This window comes from Lepisosteus oculatus, chromosome 7 (genome assembly GCF_040954835.1).
Source record: "Lepisosteus oculatus isolate fLepOcu1 chromosome 7, fLepOcu1.hap2, whole genome shotgun sequence".
NCBI classification, from domain to species: domain Eukaryota; kingdom Metazoa; phylum Chordata; class Actinopteri; order Semionotiformes; family Lepisosteidae; genus Lepisosteus; species Lepisosteus oculatus.
In genome coordinates this window covers 47,652,552-47,665,140 of record NC_090702.1, presented here as the reverse complement: position 1 = coordinate 47,665,140, position 12,589 = coordinate 47,652,552, and the positions used below count along the sequence as shown (strand labels likewise).

At 35.9% G+C, this 12,589-nt stretch overlaps 1 protein-coding gene across 10 annotated transcripts in view; it reads left to right on the top strand.

Annotated features, from left to right (window-relative positions):
• The window catches only part of pclob (piccolo presynaptic cytomatrix protein b), a 136,478-nt gene extending 124,172 nt beyond the window's left edge, over positions 1-12,306 (top strand). For all 10 annotated transcript variants that reach the window (XM_069192593.1, XM_069192589.1, XM_069192586.1 and 7 more), the window contains 3 exons: positions 5,578-5,712; positions 7,425-7,570; positions 7,994-12,306. In XM_069192593.1, coding sequence (XP_069048694.1) covers positions 5,578-5,712; positions 7,425-7,570; positions 7,994-8,137 — 425 coding nt within the window. In that variant the 3' untranslated portion in view covers positions 8,138-12,306. The remainder of the gene's footprint in view (positions 1-5,577; positions 5,713-7,424; positions 7,571-7,993) is intronic.
• Positions 12,307-12,589: the final 283 nt, after the last annotated feature.

Genomic DNA, 12,589 nt, shown 5'->3' with positions numbered 1-12,589 from the left:
ATTAATATATGTATGAACAGCATTCTTGTTTTTTAAATTACAAGAGGAGTGCTGGGCATTACATTTTTTATTTCCAAAATGCAGTAGTTTGCATTTTTATGTGCAAATTTTCTCTCAGTTGCTATTTATGTATTCTGTTACTAAATGTTCTCAAGTCCAGAACAGCTTTTCATTTTTACAGCAGAATAAAGCCTATAGACCATTGTATGGAGACAGTACTTATCTGCTGAACAAAATGGCTCTATTGGAAAATTCTTCCTTCTAGAGCACTGGTTCCCAGGCTTGGTCGTGCTGACTCACACACCTGCTAGTTTTCACTCTACTCCACCTTCATTAAGAAATTGAAGCCTTACTCCATCTAAGAAGCTGCTTCATTGCAATATTTGCATTTTGTTTCTAGTCTCAAGTTTGGGAAATTATTTCACTTACAGAATACAGCAGTTAAAACTCCAAGTCAATGAAGGGTTTGATTGTGTCACATAGGGCTTGGCTTTAACAAAAACCAACAGGTGTGTGGGTCTCCAGGACCAGGAATTAAGAACTCCTGCTCTACAGATTAGATTGGGCCTATTAGCCAGCAGCCATATCACTCTGCAGCTCACAACTGGCAGCCCACTGAAGCTAAGCAGGTGTGAGTCTGGTCAGTACCTGGATGGGAGACCTCCTGGGAAAAACTAAAGTTGCTGCTGGGGCGCTCACCCCGCGGTCTGTGTGGATCCTAATACCCCGGTATAGTGATGGGGACACTATACTATAAACAGGAGCCGTCCTTCGGATGAGACGTAAAACCGAGGTCCTGAGGTCCTGACTCTCTGTGGTCATTAAAAATCCCAGGGCGTCTCTCGAAAAGAGTAGGGGTGTCACCCCGGCATCCTGGCCAAATTTCCCATCGGCCCTTACCAATAATCCTAATAATCCCCATCTATGGATTGGCTTCATTACTCTGCTCTCCTCCCTACTGATAGCTGATGTATAGTGAGCGTTCTGGTGCACTATGGCTGCCGTCGCATCATCCAGGTGGACATTGGCAATGTTGGACATTGGTGCACATTGATTGGAGTCCCCATTACCTGTAAAGCGGAGTGTCCAGAAAAGCGCTATATAAGTGCAAGCAATTATTATAAGTCAAGAGATCTGGGCTGTCTTAAGCCAGCAGTGACCAGCTCCTGCCAGAAGGGGTTTGGTTTGCTTATAACTGCCAGCACTACGGAGAGATTTGAAATCGGCAAAGGCTTCCTCTGGTTGTTATGGTTGTTATGGCCCTTCGTCTGGCCAGGCACATTCATTCTTATCAGCGATAGCTGCAGTACATCAATAACAACATTCTGGTGGACAAAATAGATTAGTTTTGCCACACAAAAGAACTTAATTTAAAAAAAAAGAATGAGGTGTATATTTTGGATGTTAGTACTTGGGGTAAACATCCGTTTTGAATTCATTACAGTTTGGCTCACAAGAACATATTACAGTAGCATCTCGTAGTGGATTCTTTTTATAGCAGTGGCTAACATAATGGAAATGCCAATATAACTACCACTAAATTATGTTAAACAAATTGTTATTCAGATTTTCTTTACTCTCTGTTCTCTGCTGTGTTTTTTAATTACCTCTTGGATGCCTTTGTTGTCATGTTGCCTTGAGGGAAACGTATTTGTTCTATTCCAATAACTGAGCACGAAGCGGAGGCGAGTGCAAACACAGCTGACTTTTCTTTTTTTCCACACACTGTACACACACTGTGACTTCAGTGTTCTTTTTTTTAAAACACTTCCCACAGTCCGTCTTTTCTGGAGTACAAAAAGTCTGATGGACATACAGAACATTTGTTTGTTGATTCAGTCAAATACAACTCATTTTGGTATTAAGGGTAATTTTGTTTTAGTTGTGCTAAAAAGAGAGGTGAAATGGTTAATTAGCTCACAGCGTTGGAGTGAAATTAATTGCACATCTATAGAGGTCAGTGGTTCCTTGCAAAAGTGCCATTGGGCACCTTTTGGAAGGTATTGTTGGAATGAAATTTTAGTTCTTCTTATTCTATTAAAAATAATTAATGGAAACCAAACAGTTTTTTTTTCACAGCAGAAAGTGGAAATAATATGAGACATTTTTAATCTGGTCAAATATGTGGAAACCAGGAAGGAGGTATGAGTTTACCCAGCTATGTTTTTCAAGAAGATACCCTGGCAGTTTTCAAGAAATGGCTAGATGAGCCCCTTGGATCAATTCACTACAGAATGGGCAGAATGGACTAAACGACCATCTCATGTGTTTAAGTTTTCTTACATTCTAATGTTTGTGCCTTTCAGGCTCAGTTTGAGTGAGATTAATCTGTGATTTACTTTATATAAATATAGACAAGGACTGATTAGGTTTTGGTGGAATATAGGACTTCAAGCTAAAGCAAGATCATTAAAACAGCCAGGACTCTAGACCAAGTATCCTTAACACATTTTCCAAAGAGCTGTGAACACCATTAAGGAACTATTGAAAGGCTAGATCTGTGTTTTTAATAATGTCACTATGATCATGATATAAAGAATTACCTTTACTATTTATACTATTAATGAGTATTTTATGTTTTTAAAACCCATATGTGTATTATTTTAGACTTTATTCCAGTATTGTTTATTATACAAAATATTAAATGACTTTCAGATACTCCGTGAAGATTGATTCATCACAGGATAAATCATTATACAACCCGTAGTACAGTCCATGGGTAAGATTGTTCAACATAAGTCATGTACAGTTGTTTAATTTCTCCCCCTTGTGGACAGATTATGTAAAACATGACACAAAGTAACAATTTTGCATTGTGTGCATATTGTATTTCTTATACTGTACTTTTTTGTTTCTTTTTTAATTTAAGTTTGCTTAGAAAATTGCTTTGGAAATTTTTTTTTTGAAAAATCTTAATTTCCAAGTATTGAATCAATTCCTTTTGGGATTATCCATAACAAAGGAAGATGATGATGTTGCCATTTCAAAAACATAACAAACTAGTGATACTGTGCTAGTCGTGACAGGCATGGAAAGGAAGAGTTTTTTTTAACAAACATGTTATTTATCATCTTTATATTTTGTTCCATGGTCACTTGACACACTCCCACGAAATTCTCTTAAATGCTTTAAAATGGGTTATTCGGCACATCAGTATATTGCAGCCACGCAAAAAGCTGGTTTCAAACTGTATTTCGAAGTTCTCAGAAATACACACACATGGCAACTCCTAGGCTAGCTTGTTCTGAATAGCATTACCTCTCAGGGGAAAAAAAAACCCCGATCAGGTCTATAAATAGTGGATATCAACATGTGCAGATGGCTCCCTGTAGGATAGAGGCAGTTCAATCCATGGGCATACTCCCTGGAACTGATTAAGAGACTTAATCGTAGAGCATGGATTGAGCTCCTGAGGGGAAGACTGTGTGTGATTAGCAGTACAAATTGCATAAGAGACCTCATTAGCAAGATATTAACGAACTTAACGAAGTTTGCTGTTTCTGTTGGAGTTCCTTTGCACCTGAGTGGTTGGCAGTCTTACTGTGTGTGGAAGACAGGACCTTTAAGTCTTGAATGGGGTGATGAGCTTTCATGCATTAAGTTAGACACACAGTACACCTCCATCCTTGAATACTGGGCAGCAGCATCATGAAGATACTACTGGATGCGTCACAGGAAATAATCCCTCTCACCTGACTTGTACGTGGAAGTTCATTTAAAAACCGAGAACAGGAGGCACTTCTTTATTGAAAGGGCTGGGGGAATATGGGACAAAAAAACCCCGATCAGGTTTTTTGGGGTTTTTGAATATGGGACAAAAAAACCCCGGCCCAGGCATGTTTTTGAAGCTGATACCCAAGCTTCTTTGAAGAAATGACTATATGAGATTCTTGGAACAATTAGCTACTTACTAACTAATGGGCTGGAAAGGCCGAATGGCCTCTTCTTATTTGAAGCCTTTCTACAATGTAAATGATAATGTAGCGTGGAGCATTCTGTTTATGTGTTTTGAGCTGGGTGAAGTCTTAATTACTTGAAAGTATTTTTCATTTTGTAGAAGATGTGATTGATCTTCTGAGTGCATGAGTAAAGCCGCTGAAGAGATTTGCTTATTGTAGCATTTTCTTACTTTTTTTGTTAATGACTGTTTTATACTCAAACGTTTGTAGTCATGATTAGTGTGGAGAATTATGACTTTTTTCTGTAAAGTGTTTCAAAAATGGTTATATAAGGAATTAAAAATTGTGTCTTACATATCCTGTCATATGCGATTTTCTTTCTGGAAATAATCTTTTCAGAGTATTTATTTAAAAAGATGTCATAAAAACTAAACTTGTAAATAGCAGTATTATTTTAATTTAGCTTACTTCTTTTAGAGTTACTGTACCCTAATATATAAAAATGAGTGTCTATGACTAGTTCTTTTCAGTTAATTTCAAGAAATAAATATTTATTTTATAGGAAATATTTATTAGCACTGAATTTCAAGAATTTAATACATTTCTTAATTTAATTGACTGGAAACGGGTATTTAAATTCCTTGCTATTTGTTCTGAATTACAGACTGGTTCAACCTTGCAGTTCCTCAGCCTAAACCCTCCTTGCATTGTACAGGATTAGTGAGCCAATATTCCAACCTTTCTGTTCATCCAGTGGGGCTGTATTACTTCATAACAGAGATGGAGATGAGAAGTGGATTTCACTGGAGGGCTGATTGGTCTGCCTGGATGAGAGTGAAAAAAAGTGTCATAATTCTGCACATTTGCTAAACCTAGCCAGGATGACGTAAACCACACTTATTTCAACCTGTTGGTTTTCAAGTCAGATACCGTATCTCATAAATGTTTTGTGTTGCTCTGAATAAAAGGAAAGGCTGTTTTGGGATTTAAAAGTTAAATCGTGAGCACATTCAGAAAGGGCTATTTGCCAAAAACAAAAAAGGGAAAAAACAGAAATGCCGGTTGGTGAGCAAATACTGTCCTTCTGCGTAAACAGAAATCTTGAATAAAATTAAAAATATCATGAACTGGCTTGCTTGTAAAGCTTTGGTGTCTGATCCATTTGATAAGGGCATTTCAGTTAAAACTTAATTACTATTTATGATGCAGTATATTTGCACGATTGAACTTAATTAACTCTTGAAGATGTGCTCTGTGACAGTTGTTGTTGGCCTTTAAGTGAACTTAAGGGAATGAAAAGTAAGCCCTTTCTGTTTTGCAAAAATATACTGTAAGATGAGATGACAAACTTTGTATTTTGTATTTTTTCCATCTGTGACAGACTGATGCACATTTGCCAGTATTATTGCTCAGACAGCAAACATCTCATGATAATTTTACAACCAAATAAACAAAATGTATACATGAGAAATTTGCATAATTACACTTCCTGTAATTGTGGGCAAACTGAAGCCATACAGAATATAATTTATCGGAAACTCGGATAGGTGTAGATTAAACTGTTAGGCTTTATTTTAAATTTCTGCATTTACATTTCTATGTATTTCCAAATATTACAATACTTGTCTGGAAAATGTGTGTTTAGGTTATTTTTGTCAATCTTTTTTTTTCCATACAGGTAAAACACAAGTCATGGGGGAGATTAAAATTGCTTTGAAGAAAGAAATGAAGACAGAAGGAGAACAGTTGATAGTGGAAATTCTTCAGTGTAGAAATATAACCTATAAATTCAAATCTCCCGATCACCTTCCAGGTAAGAGATGAGAGTGTAGCTTTTAATATGATAATTTATTCAGTCCGGTGTAATAAAAAACAGATTCTGGTAGCTCTGGTCCCTGAGTGGAAGTGTCTTGCCAGTTTTGTCTAACACCACTGGTTGAAAAGGCTTAGTTAATTTCCTCAGTTTATTGGTTGGATTAATTATTAACGAGCTACAGTAGGATGAAGGGAAACCCTGAAGACCTGGCTATTCTTGGAGATGTGGAGAGCCTGTCAATGGACTAAGTTCACACAGGTAATTCTTTCCTTCTGCAGAAAGGCACAAATAATTCTGAGTACTAAGATATTCTAATTTTGCTGAGAATTATTTCTTGAAAAAAGTAAATGTATCAAAGAACAACAGTAGAGGACATGCAGAAAATATGCAAAATAGCATTTAGATTTATAGATGGCTTTGATAAAGTTTCTGTAAAAGATCTGGTCACATTTTACAGTAAGCATAAAAGTTTTGAATTGGTATAGAGTACAGATAATCTATTCTGGGGTGATGTAATTAGTGATGAACAACAAGAGTCTGCAATAAGACTATTCACAATTAGTAGACTTTGTCATTTATATGTATTTTATATTTGGTATTTAATAAATATTTGGAATATACATTAAAATACCATCTTTGGGATTATAACTGAATGTGTCTAAATCCTAACCCTCCCCAAAAAAGGAACATTTATAATAGAATACTACAATATTTGTTTAATAAAATATATTCATTATAATGGGAGGATTTAGAAAAGTGTAGATAATGTAATGAAAATTCCAAACAATAAAAACAATCTTCAGTAGTGTGTAGAAACCTGAAATTAAAAGTCTTCTAATGCAGACGTATGTTTAAATATTAATTTGCAATTTTATAAATGAATAAATACAGTATAAAAAGGAAAATACGGGGCTTGAAGTGACTTATGGAAAAATACTTTAAAAGGCAAAGAGAATGTTAGGATATGAGTCAAAAATGGAGAATAAAAAAAGGGATATTATGTTAAAATTGCACAGTGCCCTAGTAAGACCTTGTCTGAAATTGAATTACAAGGTGTGCAATTTTGGTTAGCTTGATGGATAACAGATTGCTGCTCTGGCATCATTCCAAAGCAGAGCAACCAGATCCATTTCTGGGTTTAAAGTAATATCCTATAGGCTGAAGGAAATTAATCTTTTTCAGTTTTGAACACAGAAGACTTTAAAATGCACTTTTAAAAATGCGAACAGGAGACACAAGGAATTGTGGGAGTGTGAACCACACTGGTCAGCCATGTGCCTTCTGTCAAGAAATGGCTGGATGATACCCTCAGATCAATTAAGTACTTGCATCCAAAGAAGCTAGAAGGGCCGCTGAACTTTCTTGTGCTCCTATTTCAGCTTCATAAACATGGCTGGGTGACTGACACAACCCTTTGTGAAAAACATACTGTATCTCCTATTCTTGGTTTTAAATGAATTGCCTTGTAGTTTGTATCCCTGTAGCTACAGAAGACATTATTTAATATAGGTACAACACTGTGACAGTGTTGTAACCCTCTGGAACGTTAAAGATGTTTCAAACACTTGACCGGTCCTTTTGCTCAGTGGATTTGACACTCACTATAAGGGTGTGGCTTTGGGTCTTGAAGATGAAGACCTCTATATTTTGACCATGAATGGTATTTCTCATTCAACTACAAAGAGTTGTTTTTGTTGATTTCGTTGCAGATTTGTACGTGAAGTTGTATGTCATTAATGTGGCGACGCAGAAGAGGGTGATTAAGAAAAAGACAAGGGTGTGCAGGCATGATCGCGAGCCATCTTTCAATGAGACATTCCGGTTCAACATGAATCCAGCGGGCCATTCTCTACAGGTACAACCGAGGGCAAAAGAACAGTGTTTCCATAGTAGGCACAGCAATAGCCTGCCCAGAATAAACAGTTACACACAGCTGTACACAGTAGACAACGTCCTCTTTATTTAGGAAACACTGTAAAAATTACATATATATTGAGTGGCACGGCAGTCAAGCTTGATAGCATTGCTGCCTCACAGTGCTGGGGCCCTGGTTTCAATTCCAGACTTGGGGTGATATCTGCTTGGGGTTTGTATGTTCTCCCTGTGCTCGCATGGGTTTTTTCTGGGTGCTCCAGTTTCCTCCCACGGTCGAAAAATGTACTGGTAGGTTAATTGGCTTCTGGTAAAATGGGTCCTACAGTAGGTGTGAGAAGAGATTTACATAATATCATGCATGATTTACAGCACTTTTTTCATTTTACCTTCTTTCCTTATGCAGCTCTTTTTGGTGTCAAATGGAGGGAAGTTTATGAAGAAGACATTAATTGGAGAGGCCTACGTCTGGCTTGACAAGGTGGACCTGAGAAAACGATCTGTAAACTGGCACAAACTACTAGTCAGCTCCACTCAGAGCCATTCATAAATAAAACAGCTCTTTGTTTCAGGTTTGTGAGAGGATGTCAAGGGTTTGGGGTTTCGTGAGATTACTGGTATCGTACATAAGATGAACAGATCCTAGTTTCCCATGGGGGACTGGAACTAATTCAGGGATGATTTTTTTAGAATATGGCTGCTATTGCGATTTAAGGTTTGCGGAGATTATTGGATAAGGAATAGAAGATGGAGCCAAGCAACATGCAAAAAAAAAAGAAATGGGAAAGAACCTATGAGCACTTACAGGAAGGTGTAAATCCAGTGGAGTGAAAGACGAAGCAAATTGGCTTTCAGTGTCAAACAACAGTAAGTTAAATATGCAGTACAGACCTGGGCAAGCACCAAGGCGTCAGCTTTTGCATCTTGTGCTTATCAGGAGTGTTAGAATATCCCCTGGACCCAAGAGATGTCAACAGCACATTGCCACAAAGGTATATGAAGGGAACATTTTTTTTCTCCTCCACTCTCATCATTCACCCATTACGGTACATTGCAGTGCTTGCAATGTTTTTTGTTTTTATTCGTTTGAAAGAACAGTTCTAGAACAAGTGAAAATGGTTGCCTCTTATACTTTTGAAACTATGTCATAAAAATACAAAGCCCAAAACATTTCTTATTGCAGTAGTTTGGTCAAGCCCTACGTTAGTAATAAGAGTCGTGAATTTCACCTGGGTAACTAACCTGCCTGAGGACAATGAAAACCCGTCCTTAAGAATGGAAGGTGAAGATGAGAAGGAGAGAGGATTGTGAAAATGAGACAGACCAGTGAGTAAGCAAGAGGCATGATATTTATACATAGGCTGGCAGAAGAGGGTGAGATTGGGGTTTGACCTCCTGAACATTTAAAACTCCATTATGGGTTGCCAGCAAAACATGGAAATGCAGCCATCATTATTCAAGCCCTTTGTCTTGAATAAGGAAATAGTACAAAATGCATGTATTAAATTAAAGAACTAAACACTTTTCCCTCGAGCCTTGCTGTCTCCAATATACTGTATATTTCCAAAATCCTGTTTTTCATATCAGTTACTAAACATACTAAATATGTAATTAGTCAGTGTAATAATGTATATAGAAATTCTAATAATAAAGGTAGTAATAAGTGGCCAGAAATTGGAAAGATATTGGACAGCACTACTACTGTATATGCACAAATAATCATAAATTTAACTATAAATGATATTAATATGCTTTACACTGTTCACCATTTATTTCTTTGTTGCTTTTGAAAAATGTTGTTCTGGACATGCATTTAATTAAAATATTGTCTTTTGAATCATGAAATGGTTTGTTATGGAACTGAAAGTTTTATTCAACAGTGACCACCATTGTTGTAGATACAGTAGATCTGCAAAGGTTTGGCTGTTAAGGCTTTTTGTCTGAACAGAGCACAGACCTCTGTTGCTTACGGATTTGTAATGATTGCTCTTTATGACAGTGAGCATTCATGTTAGGTGACACTGGTATTTCCATGGAGGATTAAACATGGAGAAGTGAAATACAATATTATGTATGAATCAGGATTCTTAAGATATATTGTGCTGACATTCCTGACTGACTCATTGGTAATGGCCATACCTGCAGACTTTTTAAATAAAAAAACATACATTTGCTTTTAGTTCATTGCTTTATTTATTTTTGTTTGATTTCTTTATGTGGTGCTACAATGAACTGCTTGTTAGAGTCACTTTGTCATGTCCAAATACTGTAGAATCCATAGAAGCTCCACTGAAAATAAAAATGCTATGATCTTTCCCTTAAGTATAAAAATAAACAGAATAGCATGTATATATTTAATTTTGTTCAGTCTTACACATGCTTCAGTCTTACGCATGCAGTTTTTGTTTCTCACATTTGCTTAGAGGTACAAGAATCACTTGGGCTCCAGTAAGCAAAACTTGCCTCCAGTTAATGGTACTGTAACTTCAGGCAGGCTCTTCACTCCAAAGAAACCAGGAATCTTGCCTGTCAGTATTTTGAATCCTTGGACTAAAATTTCAGTGTCCTGACACTATTATTCTGTAGATAAACTGGAAATGATTCATTTTGTGTCAAAGTACCATAATTTGTGGTTGTTGCCCGGCCTTCTTTGTGTAAAATAACATTCCAGATAACTGTTGTAAAATGTTGTCACAGGTACTTCTGGTGTCTTTTTTTTTTTTTCTAAAATGCGGAAGTTTACAATGTTAGAGTTCTGAAGTCCTGGGTCCAACTGTGTTACATTATGGTGCCAGTCGTCCTTCACAGTACTAGATGTTATTTCTAGATGTTATTTGCATTATGTTCCTTTCCACTGGTCTCATTAGCTCCTGTGTTTTCCAATCAATTACCTTTTCTTGGAGCAGCTAGGTTTCGTGTCATTCACCGTCATTATTCACACCAGCGCTCCTAATGCAGTTGTTTTTTTCCTCATTTTTTTTTTAAATGAGTGCCTAATTTTTTTTAATAGTATGCTTTCAGCTCATTAAAAACTGACCAACACTATTTGGTGTTAGATTTATACAGTGCTCGAATATCCCCATCTTCCTTTCCTTTACACTTGATTGGATGATTGTGATCATGTACTGTATAACTGTACAAAAGGAAAGTGAGAAAAGCAGACCAAATAGTCTCCGGACTTTCCATGTGGTACTGAGTACTATGAGGTATGAGTGAATAAACTGTTGAATACACATACAATACAGATGTCAGTTATGCTCTTGCAGTGTTAAAAGCTACAGGGTTGGTTAAAGAGTCAAATGTGCTTATAACACGTGCCAACCTAATTTTTATAACCAAATCCATAGATTCTGTTGAAGTAATTCTATGCAACATAGACTTTGTGCTTTGAATGCATTTTCTTAATGTATGGAGATATAAAGAAATGTTTTGTCTAAAAAAATGAATCTTATAAAGAGAATATTTGCTTTCTGTTTGTATATTATTCTGTATCTTTATTTCTTATCTTCTACCTGTTTTGGGTCTTAAATGGTACAAATTGAGTTTGTGCACTTTATGTTTAAATCCTTTTTTCCTGATTGCTGTATGCAATGTTTGTAAAAAAATTTTTTTGCGTTCTGTTTTTATTGAATGAAGGCAAAATAAATATTCACTAAAGGGGCATTTTGGTCAGCAGCACAAATCAACATTTTTGTTTACAAAAAGTTTTAACAAAATATGCATACAAAATTGCTGCATTTTTTTTCTGTGATAAAGTGGATCTACATTTCCCATAGTAAGTGGCTTAATGCTGTATAGAACATAAATTTATGGAGACAGAATCCCTTTTCACAAAATCTTTGAATCAGTTCTTAAGATGCTCCTTTCTTCAGTATTGTGTTCTTAACATTCCAAATTGTTCAATCATATATTTTTCATTATGTAAAACACTAACAACAAACAACTAATGTTTAACATGCACATACAGTACATAGAATCAAGGTTTACTATTCATTTTTTTAATCTGAACTTCAGAGTGTTTGGATGCTGTCTCCTAAATTTTCCTATTGCTCCATTTTCTGTTTCCATTACTGATCTCTTGTTTGCTGGTGATCTGGAAACCAAGAAGTCTTACAATTATCTTGAAGTGAATTGTGAGAATGTGGTTTCTTTATTTGTAACCTTGTAAATATATAGCATTTTTTTCTACAAGAAGAGATTTAAATAATTATTTATTTGGTCTGGCATTGAGCATGTGAATGTGGAAAAAAAAATTCTCTTTGACTGTATCTGTATAAATGTCCAGTGGCGTGCTCAGGTGATCATATACAGTAAATGGCTCAATAGAGTGTGTGCTATCAACCCATCAGAATCTATACAGCCGACCTAAAGTTTGACTTCTTGAAAATTCACAAAATCAAAAAATCAACTTGAGTAGATCCAGGAGAATTTAAATGTTTTCACATTGGATGTTGCATGTTTAGTTGGTGGTTTGTTAATATGATTTTTGCTTCCAGATTCTATTAAAAGAGAAAATTGTATAAATTTATTTAAAGCAGTATGCTGATTGTACAAAGATATGCTTGTAAAATCTGTCTGGGTTTTCACTCTATGTAAAAATAAAAAAAAAATAATGTCATGGTTTTGTGGTTGTACACAGGATGTATCGAGATATTATGCAAATTGTGCTGTACAAAAGGCTGTTTCCCTGAGTCTAAATAATAAATATTGAAAACAAAATCACATCTACAGTCATGTGACTTGAACTTCTATTTCTTTGTCTGAGAGATTTATGTTCTTTGAACATACAACATTTATGCACTATTGCTACACTGGTATTACTTACCAATAACATAAAAATAATGTTTTCTGTACACAAAATAATTTGTGATAATAAACCAAAATTCCACCAATGCACACTGTTATTAGATAATTATGTATTATTATACTAGAGGAGTCTTGCTCTTAGACCACAAACATCAGAAAGAAGTCCCAAGGAAGACAAGATGGAAAGGTGTACTCT